Genomic DNA, 17,522 nt, shown 5'->3' with positions numbered 1-17,522 from the left:
CCCCCCCCCCCCCCTGCATGTTGCTGCGGCACAAGGGCGTTGCGGTGACAGTCCACCCCGCAGTGCCACATGTACCACGCCAGCCTTTACCGGCCGAGCAGCCCCCCCCCCCCCGGTTTGCCGTGACAGCAAAGTGAAGGGCATTGTGGGAGAGAGATGGTGTTCTGAAAATGCAAGTGTAGGTGAAGCATTATACAGGCCCCACTTCTTCCTTTTTAATGTCTCAAGTCGGAGCGCTGCTTATTCAAAAGGACTCAGTGACATATGTTGTTTTTGTCCAGAGTAGCTGGGACCTCCCAATCGTATTTGCATTTTACTTGGAAGCTGAGGGAGGAGGGGCTTGGTGGAAGAAAGAGGCCAGAATATGACCATTTTATCTCAAATCCCACTGTCAGCATATCTGTCACACAGTCCAATCTAGAAATGATTGTGCCACTGTAGGCTTTTTTATTATTAAACTGACATTATTATAATTTCCATTATTAATGCCCGCTGTTCATGGCGACTCAAGGGCAAATGTGAGAAGTTTAAGAAAATGCAAAAAATCTTCAGCGCTCCTCTCGCGCTCCAGTATCTCTGGTGGAATATTACACAGACAGATCTTCATCGTAGTATCATCTTCTCTTTAATCAGGCCACATTCTGCTGACACGGGACTCAATAGATATCTCCTCATTCTTTCAGTTATCAAACACAGCGATCTATCAAAGAGGGACCGTGGGTGTGTTTCTTCGCTCCTTTGCCACTACATCACAGCCAAGGCTAAGCTGAAAGACGTGTTAAAAGGAAACCGTAAAAACCTTCTTCACCCATTTCCCGAAGCCATTTACTGGATTTGATAATTGCCGTAATGTGCATATAGTAAAGATGTCTTAAATCTTAAAACCTAATTAGCCAATAATCCTGCCAGTTTTTCACCCTCTGAAGTAGAGTACGTCTCCTAAGTAATGATTATTGGGTGCTTCCAGTATTTAATTACAAGCGGTTGATCTCGGGGTCTGTTACCTAACCTGTACACGCTGAGCTAAGCTCACACTACTCCGAGCACACACACACACACACTTCTAAGACCTATACTCAAACATGAAGGGGAATTAGCTTTGGCTAGTAATGGTGCAGACTCTGCTGTCATTTCCAATAATCAATTCCAATTTTTCAATGTGGTTGATTTGATTAAGCAGATTTATTATTTTTGACTTTTTGAAATGTATGTTTTCTTTGTGTTTGAAGGCAATTAAAGGGCCGCTCAAGCAATTTAGTGATGCGCTTCCATAAAGTTGGTTGAAGTTGAAAGACAAATTTAAAAAAAGAATAGTCAACGTCAAAGCAACAGGGGTGAGATATCCTGACTTTTAGTCCTCGGTATGAGTGAAGCTTCTGAAAAGCCACAACCTACGTTTCCCATAATGCAACTCCAAAGAAGCTTATTTTGTATTAGACCACCCCTGTCTGTTAAATGCCCTCTTCCATGCCTCCAATTGTAACCCAGGTTTTCTGTCAAATATTTGAAGTCACAAGCTTAATTGGAGACGACGCACATCTGCGCCCTGATGACATCATCAGGGCCCTGATGACATCACCAGCACCTTTTTAAATAACTGACTTGTTTTACTGCTTTTGTTATAGTCAGGTGTGTGTATAGCATATCTTTTATCTGATTTGATATCATTTACAACCATTGCACCAGAGAGGCCATTAATTAATACGTGACATGTTCATTTCCCCAAAGTCCTGTTAATATGCCAGAAATATATTATCAGCTTGACTTTCAAGTATAAGCCAAACTACTAGCTAGAAGTGTTATCTAACAAAAAGAAACGTGCCATATCCTATTTGGCAGCAGTTGCCTGCCTCTTCCAACAGTTTCATATTTATCAGTTTTAGTCTACTGAGCACAAACCTCATTATGGCTCCTCAAACACAGTGACAAGGGTTTTTTGCTGCCTGCCTTTTAGTAAAGTCCCAGTCGTGCATTAGCTGGTGGAGTGCTACCCACTCACGGCTCGTATTTTCCATAATAAAACACAGCTCAGCACATCTTTGTGCCGCATGCATAAAGAGGAGCCACCCTTGAGTCAGCCTGGGTTAGTCACAACAGGAGCGCCGGCAAGGAAGGGACCGTCTGCACAGATTTCAATAATCCCGCATCATTCAACAAGGAATGAAGGAGAATTGTTTGCTACTCATTGTTTCAGGGATCTCAGCTTGCTGCATCCCGGCCAGTTTGCATCAGCGAGGCATGAACCGGTCTCTATGGTATTACAGCGTGGCACCATTTACCTCCTACATATCGGCGATGTCGCCACGATGAACGGGACGAGCGACCGTTAACCTACTTCCGTGAAACCCCCAGCAGGAACACTCTCCTCTGTCTCGAACGCTCCGAGGCGGACGCACCAGAGATATTGCGACATGTCAATCAAGCGCCCACCCCCACCCCCACCAAATCGCATAAAGTCTTAAGATGCTTGGCATTATTCCAGCACGCTGTGGTACACACTGATGATAGCACACATACAACGCACACACCTGCCAGTCTTCATCCCATCACATGACTACTCCCAGTTGCGTGACGGGGCTTTGTTGGGTAGTTGACAGCGAAGGTTGCTTCATAAACCCGGCACGCGTCCGTCTCGTCTCCCCCCGCTGCTTCGGGATGAAGGGAAGTGATGATCTAGGGATTTTTTTATTGTTGTCCCCTCTGCTCCATTGAGCTCCCCACATCACCTTGACAATGTTGCATTCCGTCACGGAGGCCACGGGGATGGCAGCGGGCATTTGGCGAAGGAGTATAATGCTCGAGAAGAACTTTGTGGGGTTTAGCCTTCTCCAAACAGACCCATTAACTTCAGCACTTAGCAGCGCTTTAACTTACAGTAAATTGTTGTGAAGTGGGTTGTGGTAGGTTGTGGTTGAGGAAATATGAGATGTATCATATGTTGTGTCATGGCTTGTGTATGTGTGTGCAAGTGAGACTGTAAAAGTGAGACTTTTTAGGGATTGTGTGTGTGCCCGTGCGTGCAGAACGTTGTAAGTGAACATTGTTGTCCTGCCTCGGCAGCAATGCAGCATACTGTGGCTCGGGGATTGCACATCACTATGTAAATGCAAATTGCTGTGTCATGCCGATCAATCCTGTAGGCTGCTGAGACGGGGTTGTGTCGGGTCCAGTCTGCTGCATCTCTGTTTTATCTGTCGGTCGGTCTGTCTGTTCTGTGCACTCTGTTTCTGTATGGCACCGTATGAGGCGTGTCTCGTGCTCTGCGCTCTATTTCAAGCCGGTGTGTGAGTTTAACTGGTTTTGAATTAACTGGTTTATGGTCGAGTGCGTAAAGCAGATGTGTGGTAGGAGTGGCCTCTCAGGACCCACGTAGAATAAACAGGAAATAAACATTTCTGTCGTTTCTCCTCTCTTTCACGTAGTTTCTACGGTTTCTTTTGAAAGAATATAAACGGAACACTTTGTTGGAATATGTACTACTCGTTAACGAGGCTGTGGTTGAGATTCGAAGATAACACGTCACAGCACTCATCATGTAACATTCACATTAAGTGTCGCCACTCATCATGAACTGTGTATCCTTCTGTCACATTAACGTTAGTGCACGTAGCTCACCATAGGGACATCTTACCTATGCAATTACGTATTTGATTTCGGTGGGTCTCGTCTAAATGATGCAAGGCGAAAAGACAGTTAGCCACTAGACTATATTGTAGATATATTAATATTTACCAAGGTTACTATATACGTAATCTGCTCAAATTACGATTTCATTATTGTGAAGCATTTACTAATGTTGCACGATGAATGCTATTACGTGTTATCTTCGCTCCGTGGCTCAGTGGTAGGTCAGATGTCAATTCCTCATTAAGGGTCAGTCAGAGTCAAAGGATCGACTCCTGTAGAGCCCATATTTCTACGAATTTTATGTCATCAGACAACAAATCTTATTTTCGTACAACAAATCTTATTTTCGTAATGAAGATGGATAATTGGTCGTGGTAATGCTGTCGAAATCCTAAATTAATGCTGCAACAAGCCTCTCCATCGTAATGTTTCAACAGACACACTAACCCCTGCGTGTAGTTATTCACGTTCGGTCCCTCTAGTAACAAAACGACAGTTACCAGTCATGTCTAATCTAGATTAATGTGTGCTGCACAGTGTAGAGTATCGTTAACATAACATGAATGTCCGTAGTCTTTAACATAAAACATACGCGTTGTGAGATAGCCTACAGAAGTTGAATCACAACTTAATCTGGGTGGATCACAGTTCCCCACAGCTGACAGTCATCTGTACGCGGTGTTTGAGCTCAGTATGTTTAACTCACAGGCTGCATGAATGCACAGACAGGTCTCACATCGACTTGACATCAGATTAGTAACGATATATGATACAAATATAAGACGGACAACAGAGCGTTTCTTAAAGGATTTATTGACGTGAGTATTTTGAACAGGCATCGACACCTACCATCAACTCTGTCATTCACTCTGGTCCTCGTCATGCGTCCTCGGAATCTCAACCACAGCCTCGTTAACGAGTAGTACATATTCCAACAAAGTGTTCCGTTTATATTCTTTCAAAAGAAACCGTAGAAACTACGTGAAAGAGAGGAGAAACGACAGAAATGTTTATTTCCTGTTTATTCTACGTGGGTCCTGAGAGGCCACTCCTACCACACGTCTGCTTTACGCACTCTACCATAAACCAGTTAATTCAAAACCAGTTAAACTCGCACACCGGCTTGCTGGCCTAGCTCTCCCGTGATTTTAGTTTGCTTCTGTTCGACACACAGGCACAAAAAGCATTTTGCAGGACAAAAACATTGTGCAATCAGCTCAACTAACTCCCGTGTCTTTCCTTCTTTTCTACAGGACACACCTCCAGTAAAATATTTCTGTGGGACTGGAAGGAAACGTCAGGACGGTGTGGGAGAACCTGGTCGACACGGAGCTGGGTGGAGGGGAGGAGACGCCAACAGAGCCATCAAAACACAGACATCTGAGCATGCTAGCCATGCTTTAGCACACGCAGGAAAAGGCTGGTTGATCGCTGGAGACACACCCGCCGCCTTTTTCTCACACACTCCGGTGCCACAAAAAACACACGCACACACACACACACACATCTTCCCCCCCCCATCTGTCATTTTACTGCGCAGCATCCCTGTAAAGATGCCAAAGCCAAGGTTGGCGCTGTGGCACTTGTGGTGACGGGGCACAGAGTGTGTGCGCGCACATCCGGCAGGCAGGCAGGCCGTCGGGTCGGTGGGTGTACAGGCACGCCGAGAGGCATCTTTGGGGTGGGCGAGGTTGCACCATGCGGCCCTGGGCGGGGTCATGGCGATGGATTACCCTGGTGCTGTTGGCCTGGGGCACGCTCCTCTTCTACATCGGCGGTCACTTGGTGAGGGACAGCGAGCACCCGGAGCGGTCCAGTCGGGAGCTCTCAAAGATCCTGGCCAAGCTGGAGCGGCTCAAGCAGCAGAATGAAGACCTGCGGCGCATGGCCGAATCGCTCAGGTAACAACAAGCTCTGACGAACCTTTTTTTCCTTTGCTGTGTGTTTTAGCTGTTAGCTCTAACTAGTTCTCCTCCCACCGACACACGAAGACTCGCTCTGTTGTAGTCAGTGCTACGATAGTTAGACATACCTACGTGCAATTATCTTGTAATCGTGTAACTAGACGTGCAAATTAAGAGAGGAGCCATTCTTAATGAAACCAAAGTGGGTTCATCAGCAACTATTGACTCGGGCGGTACAGATATAACCGTGTGGCCTTGATGTAAAAAACAAAACCTATAGTACCTGCATGCTGATGGAGTTCAGAAACCTGGATACTGTTAAAATCCTGTATACAAGGATATGAATTAGCAGGTTTCTCTTTCCAGTGTAAACATCAGATCTCAACTATGAGCCATACAAAGTTGACACAAAAGTCGGGACATTAATGTTCACGTAAGCCAGTCCCATGTTACGTCACGTTTTGAGTGCTTTGGTAAAATGCGCATCAGTTCCCAGGATTTTGTCATTACTAAATCTGTGGATCTGAGGTTTTGTGCAAAAGCATAGTGCATGTGTCTCATCCTTTTTGCTTCCCTGGCCAGTACACTTCTGTTTTTGAAATTAAAAATAAAAAAAAATCAATGGTGCATTGCATCATCCCCTTATGTTTTTTTTTTTGCAAAGTCCAGCCTCTAGCTCCGTGGTAGTCTAATCAGACCGACATAACAAATCCCAGAATGAGGCATTCTGATGATTGTTTCTTTAGTTTTTTGTCAAAATCTCATCAGCATATGATTAAATCAGCATCTTGTGCCGCATACAGTGAAACAAACATTGCTCCAAAAATTGTCATCAAAAGCTGATCAGCCAGAGATGCAGAGTGCGACAGACAGAGCAGATGGATCGACTGTCACACACCTCACCAGATCTCATTGAGTTATTTTGGCAGACAATACATTAACCACACAGCATCGTTCACACATTCGAGCTACGCGTAATAGAGAGACAGATGGTTTCTGCTCTTATCTCCGCATGCTGACAGTGTTTCTGTTTTGCACACAAACATCGGGTCTCTACATGGGTGTGCACGCATGTGCGGGGAATGCGCCGTCCTGTCCCCGGGCATTTGCCATATTAACGGGGAACTCGAGCTTCAGATGTTGCCATTGCTGCTCTTCTGTGATATTCCGATTCACTTTGATGCAGGGCCCTCATCGGCACACACGCATAAACATAAAAACACACGCGCACGCACACACACACACACACACACACACACACACACACACACACACACACGTTGCTTTCAGACAGCTGGTCCCTGATTAAATCCCTTGCTTTTGTAATTATTTAAAATTGGCTCACAAACAAAGGTGGAATTCAGGCATATAAAAAAAACAGAAAAACAAGTGCAGTTTTCAGTCGACCAGTGTCCAGATGGGTCCCCGGCACACTGCACGCTTGTTGCTTGTTATTAAGTCCGGTAGTTGATCTTGGGCCGAGGCCTCCACAGTTGTTTACTGGGGCAGCGCTACAGTGCCTTCTCAAGTCCCTCTAAGCTCCAGCTTCAGCTAAGTACCTGGCACAGCAAGCCAAAAGCAGGCTACTGGCTTGCAGAGGTTAAGCTTCATGAGCTATCGGCAGAGACAACTTGGTTTGTCCTCTGTTCAATTTTGTGTCTTTCTGCACGTGTGTGTGTGTGCGGTGGTCAGATACAGGCCTAGGAGAGTACTCCACCACCCTGTCGTGTCTCTATATCCTTATATTAGAGCCCTAATAGACACAAAGAGGCTGTTAGTGAGCTGCCCATCATTCCTGCCACAGCCCCTCCCTTTCTCAGTTCATTGCCTCCTCCTGTTCCTTGTTTCTCTCCTTCTTCACCTTCCTCCTCCTCCTCATTCCACTACCAAAGTGCTGACAGTGGCATGGCACCGAGCCAGACTCCAGCCCTGCAGGTTGTCACAGACTGACTGTCTACGTAACAACTCACTAGCTCGCTGATCGACGAGCTTCCACGCATGCCCAACCCCGACTCCCTGACTTGCACCGTCTGCCGATTTGGGCCGAGAACAAGAATCTCCGAACGCTTGCACAAGAGGCAGAACCGGTTATTTGCAAGCATCCCGCTGGCATTAGACAGTAAAAGGTTTCATCCAAAGCACCTCACCTTCACATTACTGCATTCATTTTTTTACGAGTGGCCTCCGAGAGATTCCATCAACATAAAACTGACGTTATTACACCTTTGTGTTGAGTTGTTGTGCAGCAGAAACCCGCTGCATTGAGAATGATTTATAGTCCAGTGTAGGATTTAACTTGGTTAGCGTCATCACACCGCGGCAGTACTAGATGGATGGGTAATGCGTTATTGGGCAGTGTTTTGCATTCATCATACACCTGAAGGGATCTTGTTTACATCTTCTCATTCACTTTGTGATAGAGAGCGATAGTCATGCTGGAGCAGTTTGCATGAGATATTGATTTTCTTTATCACAAGATGCACATTTCTTTGTAGCATCACTGAGCGGATGAAGATACTTAGTGATGCAACCTGCTAAACCGATTCGTCGCACACGACCGATCATGGTTGATCTATTTTATTTTTTTTTGCTGAACTCGCCATCGTTTTTTTACAGTGGAGATGTCATGTGAAATCAATCAATCAGTCAATCACCACTCAGATTCAAATTAGTATCACCTGGCTGGCCTACAGATTCAGTCCAGTGATTCAGTTATTCAGGCCATTCCTGGGCGATTTGAGTGACAGGCAGCGTGCCAGCCCACCAATCACCCAGCAGCATTAATGAGAGGTGAGCACGAGGTCGAGTCGCTCCGTCTGTCTGGCTCCACCCTCTCTGCAGCTGTCAGTCACCTCGGGCACGGAGCCATGGCTCCTGCGTAGACAATGACACGCGGCGGGGCCCTGATGGTGCGACATCGGAGGGAGCGAAGGGTGAGAGTGACAGCTGGGCTGAGCGATGAGGACCTGATCGATCCCCCAGGCATGCCGACAGAGGGGACGGAGGGAGGGAGGGGACGAGGAGGCGGAGAGGAGGGAAGCATGATGGATGGCGTGAGGACTGCACGAAGTAAAGAGCAGCACGTAGGAAATGGGGAAAATGCGGACCGAGACCTTGTCTGGTACTTTTTGCATACGTCTGCCTCATTTGGGTCCCTATCTTTCAAGTTCTATCCCAGTCCGGCCACACCCAACAAATGCTGCAGCGGCGGCTCCCAGACCTCAACTCCCAATTCAGGCCCAGCGAGGGAAGCTCTACCACCGCACACACTAGCCCCATTGCGGGAGCTGTCTGTGGTCAGGACATCTCTGTCAAGCATGGGCTCGAATGGAGCTGGATCGCTCCGAGGGCGCTCCGAGGCGTTGAAGCAGGCGCGACGCAAGAATGCGCCGAACAGAATCAGTTTACTTGGAATCACACTGCGGACAAAACAGGAAGACGGCAAAGGAAGGCGACGTCGAAGCAAGATTAACTGATTCGACACAATGAAGAAATATCTGCACAGACACAACAGAGACACTGTAGTACATGCACAACGCACTGTTGTACAGTCATGCGCTATATATGGGGATAGCACTGTTCATGCCTCTTTTAAACGGATCTTTCAAACCGATTTGTGAGCCGAGGTAGCGGGGTTTCATTGTAATGACCAGATGTTCCGGCCACGTATAGTGTCGACTTGCCTTTTCCCACTGACGCATTCCCGCGGTTTATTAGCTTGACTTATTGGAGTCAAGGGGTTTGGTTTAACACAGTTGAGTAGACGGCAAAGGCCGGAACATGTCGGTGCCTTTTGTGAAGCATTACTGTAGAAAGTAGGTGCCGAGTGAGGGAACATTAAATCAAATGTTCCTATTAATATTTAGGCAAATTGCGTTCATGTGGCCTGCTTTCATCTGCGCCTCCCAGAATACTTTTCCATCTCCATCCATATGTATGGCTTCCCAGGTCAGCGCATAGGTTTTCTTTTGAAGTCGGGGCAGATTCTATTAAATCTAACCAGAGAAATATGTATGCTTCCACCCGGGCCTCCCCCGTTCAAACCGCTCCGCCCGGCTCTGATCACCCTGTGAACTCCACGGTTAACGGATGAGGCCGGCGGAGAGCCAATGGAGCGACAGCCGGGGCACCGTTTCAGAGGAAACCGGGTTGCGTGCTGAACCTCCCCTGCTTTCCGACTCAGTGCTTAGTTCCAGCGGGGCTCATCAGGCCCTGCTTTTCATAGCTTGTCTTTTACTCCACAGTATTCTCCCACCCCCACCTTTCCTCCCTGCCTCCCCCGAGTCAGAGTTTTTCTCATCTGTTACGTCTCCTGTATCGTTTGATTAAGACGCTGTTGAATCCAGCTGCCTTTTCTAGTCTTCGCTTCAGGTCCTCTAGAGATACCGTCATTTGTGTATTTGTGAACTGTATTTGCCTCCTTCCTGTGTGTGTGTGTGTCTGTGTCTGTCTGTGTCTGTTGCTATTTGATTCCACCGAGTGTTTGGATATATTTCATATTGACGTGTTTCGGTTGGGGATGCTTGTGGTTTGTCTCCACCAGCATTGTGTCTTAGCAGTTTGTGTCTCTTCGGAGCATGTTGGCTAACCTCTGCATCACGTCTCCACTCATTAGCCTGTGCCGGCGTGGCCTATTTCTTCTGCCTCGTTCAAGGAGATATCGTGTTGCTTCATGTTACAGTTTTAGCCTCACTTAAAACCCAAGGGAAATGATGTCACTGAGGAAACAGTCCTGCTTCCTGCACAATGCCGTCACGAGCAGGCTAGGGTGTGGCCTTTGGGAGATAAGGTTGATTATTGTTCGGATTGAGCCGTGAGAACAGACAGTAGAGTTGATACTTGAAGAGGAAATGCACCTGGGTCTCCTTTCAAGAGATCCGTGTCAGGCAGCTGGGATAGGCATTCACAGATTTCACAGAGGAAGGACAAATATTTATGTGCCCATGATGCAAAAGTATGGGAAGGTTTATCCTTGTCCATCCCACAGTTACATAATCATTTTCCATATTTTCTATGGCTTTGAAGCACAATGCTCGGTGAGTGCTCAGTGGAGTTGGAGGCCAGGGCTTCTCAGGGAGCGAGGCTTGAACAGCGAGGGGGGGGGGGGGGGATGTGCAGCAAGAGAAGGGCTGCTGCAACTTGAAAAGTCTCATCTTTATGCCCGCCAGCGACTGATGTTCCTCACTCATGGAGCAAATTGAGTTTGCATGCCTTGATGACTCATTAACACGGCCTTTGCAGCATTTCGCCGATGCCCCTGTGCATTCAAACATATTCCATCTTTAATAGTTTTATGTGGAGGAGTTTATTTTGTATAATGTCAGTGGTAGCAGATTTTTTTCTCTCTCTCTGCTGATTTGAAGTCTTGTGTTCTACGTCAGAGGGCTCATTTGTGGTTCCATTACATGCGTGCAGTAGTTATTGATTGTTCATCGACACAGAGCTGAGAAAATGTGCGTTTACCGGTGTGAAATATTAAAGGGACTGAAAAAAATGATTCCATTACATTACAACAGGCATTCTTAGAGTCATTAAGCAAAGTCGAGGGAGAATAGTGGTTTTTGTAGAGTTTTTAAAAAAAATCAAAGTCACAAAGAAATGTCATTTAACTGCCACTTGTCTCCATAGTTCGCCATTTATTACAGAAGAGTAATTGGATCGTGAAAGCGGGTATCATTATTGGATGTATGGTTCAGAAGTAGATAGGCTGGACCTTTACAAACATGAAAAATGATTCTGTGCTTTGTAGATAGTGTTAAGCTTCAAATAAATAAACTGGGACAGGGCTCCAAGAGGCTCCACTCTGGTGTCTTAGCAAATCAAGTAGAACTTTCACTGGTGTGTACATATTAAAAGACGACTGTAACTTTTAACTCCAAAATACAGGAGATATCAGATTAAACGGTCTGGTTTGGGATGATAAACATTCTCGGTGCCTCTGCAAACTCCTCATTAGTGACGATTTTAAACTAGGTGTTGTAGATGTAATATGAAGCAGAATTGGCCTGGAGTATTTGTGGACAGATTGTATTTAGAGACTGATTTTTTTTGTTGACGTTGGAAGCTGAATTTCATAATATTAGCACATCCAACATGTTTTTTACAGATTTAAAAATCCCGAGCAAAGACTAGAGACCATCTTGCTATGTATGGACTCACACCAGCTAAACTGGCCCAGGGTGTAAAGTGGACAGTGGCCCCTTGCCCTCTTCCTACCTGCCCTACTTCCACACCCATCTTTGAACTCTGCCTTCACTTTTATCGCAACTACACAACTGTGGTTTTGTTTGATTCGTCTTGCACGGTTGTGACGCAAAAAATTATCATATGTAATAACATGTTCTACAAGGGATCCTGTAGTTTTACATGACGTTGGGGCTGAACCAGTTGCTTAAACAGTGAATGTCAGCAATTTAGAATAATTATTTAATTGTTTAAAGTAGTATTTAGCAAAATAAAAGTCAGTAAAGTGAAAGTAAATGCATATTAACATGCCAAACAGCTGGATTTTTCTATTTTACTTAATAAGCACGTTGGGCTGTCATTATTTCTTCACTTTATTAAGTAATCAAAAAGAGATGGATGGCTTCTATGATGATGAAATTGATTATTACTTGCACCTCTGCATTGAGTATGATTTTTTTTTGTTTACTGGGACACTTTCAGCAGAGTATTTCTGCAGAGTAAGACCATTTTGCGCTCTCTTCCTTTCGCATGCTCACCCGTCGCATCCTCTCCGTGTGTCTTTCTCCCCCAGGATACCAGACGGACAGGCAGAAGCCGGGTCCCTCGCTGCAGGGAGACTGCGCTCCCTGGAGGACCAGCTAACCAGAGCCAAACAGAAGATCCACAGCTTCCAGAAACTCACTGGCGATGGTAAGCAGGACAGGGCCATGGAAAAGGTTGCAGGGGAGGATTTGGCACAGAGCTTGGAAATATGAAAGGCTTGATTTCGGAGGTAGGGGGGGAGGTTGACTATATATGCTATAAACCAGTCAACGGCTCTTGTGAGCTTTTGCCTGCAGCGGGAAACTCGGTCTAGTCCGCTGTTAAACCCCCCGCCGTGGCTCGGCAGCGATGATGGCAGAGCCGTGCCGTCGGGCGGGCAGGGTTATGTGTGCATTTGCCAATCTAAGCAGTATTTAGACGGGCAGGAAAACTCTGTCAGGTGAGCGGGGAAGTGTGTGAATGAAGTGCGAGCAGTGTGAATGCCCCAATGGAAGAATGGCGGAGAGAGAAAAGAGACGGACGGAGAGAAAATAAAGAAGGACATGTGAGCGAGGAGGGCAGCGCAGGGTCAGCCTTTCAATCTTGCCGCAGGGGAAGAAAAAGCTAAAAATACCCTCCAGCTTTTTTTTCACCCGGGGAGGGAGTGAGGCGAGAAGAGGGGGAGTGCAAGATAGGAAGGTAAAAAAAAAAGAGCTTTTTTCCTCTCCACCACCACCACCACCACCACCTCCTCCTCCTTCTGCTCGAGGCTGTCCTTCCCTTTCCTAGATTATTTTTTGTTTGTTTGTTTCTCTCCGCAGAAACCAGAGCAGTCAGCTGGGTTATCCATGTAGGTTACTCCACATTGTTTGGCTCGGGTGGGGGTATAGAGTTTCTTCCTGTTGTTAGAACGGTGTGAGAACAGACATGAGAGAGAGCCACGAGACAAAAACAGTGATCAAGAGCTCCATATTGAGGTCAAAGCGGCACCCAGGGACAACGAATAATAGAGGAACATTTTCCAAAACCTTGCTTTATACCATTAGCCTATTTCGATTTATATAATCCAATGCTCAGACATTCTTAAAGACCTCTTGGCATTCTTTAAACCTCCCGAGCTGTGTTCCCATAGAGCTGCTTTGAAGTAATCAATTGATTGTTTAAGATCATACCTGTGCATCGAATGCCAGCCGGCTGAGTGTCTTTTGTTATGTGTTGTTGTGAGCCGGTCTCTCTTACCCCCCCCCCCCCCCCCTTCCACCTGCAGGCCCTGGGCCCACTCAGGAGGAGCTGCGTAGGAGGGTGGAGAACGGCGTTAAGGAGTTCTGGTACTTCGTTCGCAGCGAGGTGAAGAAATTGGCCAACGCCGAGATCAGCGAAAGGCTGAAGTATGCAGACACGCTCCTGCAGGACCTGGGACACCAGGAGAGGTGAGCATGTTAGCTGCTTTAAGGTGGAAATGTCAAAATGGGTGACAAGGATTTGAAGAAAAGTATGAAATTTGTGGCAAAGCTGAAATCAGTAAAACAAATAATAAGCTGCCGTTGTTGGGGCAGTGTCTCATCAAAGATCCCCTCCAGAAAGAAGCAGATCTGGCTGGTGGGGCTGTTTTTTGTGTGGAGTTTGCATGTTCTTCTTATGTGTGCCACGGTTTCCTCCCACAGCCAGTCTTTCCTTAAGGATGCAATTCAAATTAATAAATATAAACCCTTCTGATGTAGAGCTCTGAATAATTATCTTATTATCTCTCTAATACTGTGAGTTTTGGTGATAGTGATGTTCTAACAAATCACTAATATCTAGTACTGTGACTGTTAGCCGACCTGAGCAATCAGCTGGTCCACCTGCTACATACAGACCTGCGTATTGAACCCCAATACTTAGGTGGTTTCGACCTAAAAGTAGGCTCAGCCGTCATCCGCACACCTTCTAAGCAATCTCTGTTTCTACCTTTTCAAATTCAGATTTCTAGACAACGAAATCATCAACAGATTTATTGATGATGAATACAGTCATTAGCCGAAGTCCTCAGTGGACGGATTGTTCGCGCTCAATGGTCGTCTGTATAAGAAACAGCTCAGAATCCTGCTCAGTGTTTTTAATCCCTCTCTCTCTGTGGATGTTGATCACAGACCCCCGTGCTACTGTTTACCAGCTCTGCCTACTGCCGATGTCAAACGTTGACACATTTGATAGGTGAACTTGAAAGCGGCGGCGGCGGCGGGGCAAAGGCCATCGTTGCATTCTGTCTGTCATCTGGATGGCTCGCACACGGCTGAATGAAGAAAGGCCCGATCACTTAGCCGAGTGGTTCATTGTAATCCTGCTGAAGTGGCTTAAAGGTCCCATTGTCTTAGCGTTTGCTTGCCTAGGCAGCTTTCCAAAGACTGGATCCTCACTCCGTACACATAGGCATGCATGTGCACACACACACACACACACACACACACACACATATATACAGTCACAGACTTTCACATGCATTCACTCTACTCTATCTAAGCCCCCCCAGCTTTCTTTGTATCTGGTGCAGGCAAAGGCCAGGAGGGCCAGCGCAGATAGGGGCAGAGGTGGAAAGAGCGATGAAATGTTTAACTCGTATAAATGCATCGCTCCCTCGTTTGAATTCTGCTCGGGGAGGGTGTAAGGTCCTTGCTGCGAACATTTCCCAAGTGAAATGAAAAATGTTAGCACCTTAGCGGCCATCCCATTAAAACCAATCACCGCGTTGTGGAGAGCTTTCCGTTCCACAAAGTTGTATTGGCAGCTGAACGGAGACGGCGTGAACGTTTACGGAGATCTGACGGAAAGTTCAGATGTCTGTAACAGGAAATGAACGCTTCTGCATTTTGACTAAAATAATTAGACGATCTTGATCTATCGATCTGCTTTAGATTCACGTCTCTTTATTATTTTCATGATGTGTTTCCGATTCTGATGAATCATTTTGTCTCAGAGCTCACAGGGACGTTTTCAAACATCTTCATATATAGTTTTATCCGACCAACTGTCTATAGTTATGTTCAGATACTCAGTTTACTATCATAGAAGATATGAAAATATTCATATTTGAGAAGCTGGAAGCAGTGGATTTGTTTGTTGTTTTTACTTCTATATATAATTTAAACAACTAATCAATAATCCAAATTCTCACAGATTAGTTTTCTTTTCATCAATGACTCCACAATCATTGCAGTTCTAATATACTTGTAAAGCAACAATCAATCAAGAGTGAAATATTGAATTTCAAACACAGCGACTACTAATTTGTATTTCACAGTATATCCTGGAAACGTATGCAGTGTGTGGCCTGAACACGGTGTGTTTAGAAGAAGAAAAAAAAATCTCACTCGAGATCCACAATTATAACTGCATTGAAAAAATGAACAAGAGTAACTAAAACATAGTTGTAGTAATCGTTATTCTTAATACAAAGAAGACAAAGAAAAGAGATGCATGCCCAAAATGTAGTTAGGCATTATGAACAGTGAAACATTACAGTCTTAAGGGAACAGAATACTGTAACACTGTTCACAACAACAGGCTGGGCCGGAACGGTGTGGCTGAAGCTGTTGTGTTGTAGGCAGAGCAAGAAATGAAAACAAGAGGTTAAGATCAGGTTGGGTAAACTCATTTGACTGTTTATTTCACAACCAAATGGCTGCCATCATGTCATCAAACAGCCCGCTATAGTCCAGGGAAAGCATCGGCTTTCTCTTTCCTCCTGTTTTCCCCCCCATCCTCTGTCTTACTTGAAACCTTGTACATGCTCTCACCTTGTAACTGCTCTCCCGTCGGCGCAGCATCGGTACTCAGAAAAGCTGTGCTCTGCTGCCAAGCCCCGCGGCTGCAGCCTCAGCGTCTGCAGTCTGAGCCAATCAGGAGCCCTGGGGAAGCCCACAAGCTTCACATACTGGATGCCCAAGACCCCACACACACACACACACACACACACACACACACTCCCCGATACACATGGACATCAGGGCTATGTGGTGTCTTGGCTGCCAAATTCCCCCTTTTATGTTGATTCCTTCCTGTTAGGTTTTGTGACCAGCCAGGTTAGTTCTTCCCGCCCGCACAGCGCCAATGATTGCTCCCCCGTGCGCTTCTGGAGAAGCATTTGACATCCGTGCACACATTGTGGTTCCAGCTTCAAAATGGGACAATGAGTAATGATACCGTCTTATTGTAGAGAAAGGCACTATTCACCCCGCCGCGCAGTTGAAATGGGACATGTTGCATTTATCTGCTTTGTGTGAGTGTGTGTGTGTGTGTGTCTTTGCATGCATGACTGAATATATGCATAAGAACTCTCAGTCGCACAGGATGTGACTGATTTGGGTCAAAGAAGTGAGTAATAGATTAAGCTTGCATAAGTGTGTGTGTGTGTGTGTGTGTGTGTGTGTGTGTGTGAGAGAAAGAGTGAGTGTGATGTGTTTGCGTCCGCCCTTAGCTGCAAGTATCGGAGCTCTTGGGCATGTTTGTAAGTGGATGGTCACGATATTTGGCAGTGTGTGACATGACACAAATTCGCTGTCAGAGGCGTGCAGATGGCAGACTTAATCCAAAACAGAGCTAAACAACCAGAAAGACGCCGTTGTCATCAGTCGGCTTGACAAACCCATCACTTTTTCTATAAACATCCTGACAGCACGATGAGCCTCGGGACTGTCAAAACGCTCGGTGTACTGTTAACATATGCTGCTGGATGTTCTTATCTAAAGCCCTGTGTAATGTTGTGGGAACTTTTGTAGGAGAAGGGGGCCTGACACAAATCTCATTCCTATTCCTCATAGCGTTAATTTATTCTGTGTGAGAATAAGAAAGGACTGAAGGTCTACCCTGATGTGAAATGGAAAATAAGCATCATATCTAATAAGGTCACAGACTACATATGCAAGTGTGTAATGTGAGATGTGTAAAATATGAAATTCTGCTTCGTCAAGATCGGGTTGACATAACTCTTCTGCATATTAAAGTGTTGTTGTATTTTGATGTAGATTTACTGTATCGTGATATTCTAAATCTTCTTTCTAAATACAGTTCAGAAACTGTTAATAACCAGGTGGGAGTGCCTGTTTTTTTTTTTTACTGATCCTGTGAGTAAGTTGATACAAAAATCATGTAAATCCATAAAATGACCATAAAACTGACCTGCTGATAGATTTGCAATGTCTAGAACAACCAGAGATTAAAAGTATTTACAATGTCTTGTAGCCAATCTGAAATTGATCTCTGGAAAACCTGCCTGAACCCAACATGGAGAAATAATTTTACAAA

The 17,522-nt window shown here is 45.6% G+C and overlaps 1 protein-coding gene across 1 annotated transcript in view; it reads left to right on the top strand.

The window, feature by feature from the left end:
• The first annotated feature begins 4,513 nt into the window (after positions 1-4,513).
• The window catches only part of fut8b (fucosyltransferase 8b (alpha (1,6) fucosyltransferase)), a 34,032-nt gene continuing 21,023 nt past the window's right edge, over positions 4,514-17,522 (top strand). Inside the window, exons 1-3 of the mRNA XM_079179945.1 lie at positions 4,514-5,528; positions 12,289-12,407; positions 13,507-13,669. Coding sequence (XP_079036071.1) covers positions 5,326-5,528; positions 12,289-12,407; positions 13,507-13,669 — 485 coding nt within the window. The 5' untranslated portion in view covers positions 4,514-5,325. The remainder of the gene's footprint in view (positions 5,529-12,288; positions 12,408-13,506; positions 13,670-17,522) is intronic.

This window comes from Pholis gunnellus (genome assembly GCF_910591455.1).
Source record: "Pholis gunnellus genome assembly, chromosome: 19".
Lineage (NCBI taxonomy): Eukaryota > Metazoa > Chordata > Actinopteri > Perciformes > Pholidae > Pholis > Pholis gunnellus.
The sequence above is the reverse complement of the archived record's forward strand: the minus strand, read 5'-3'. Positions and strand labels throughout refer to the sequence as shown.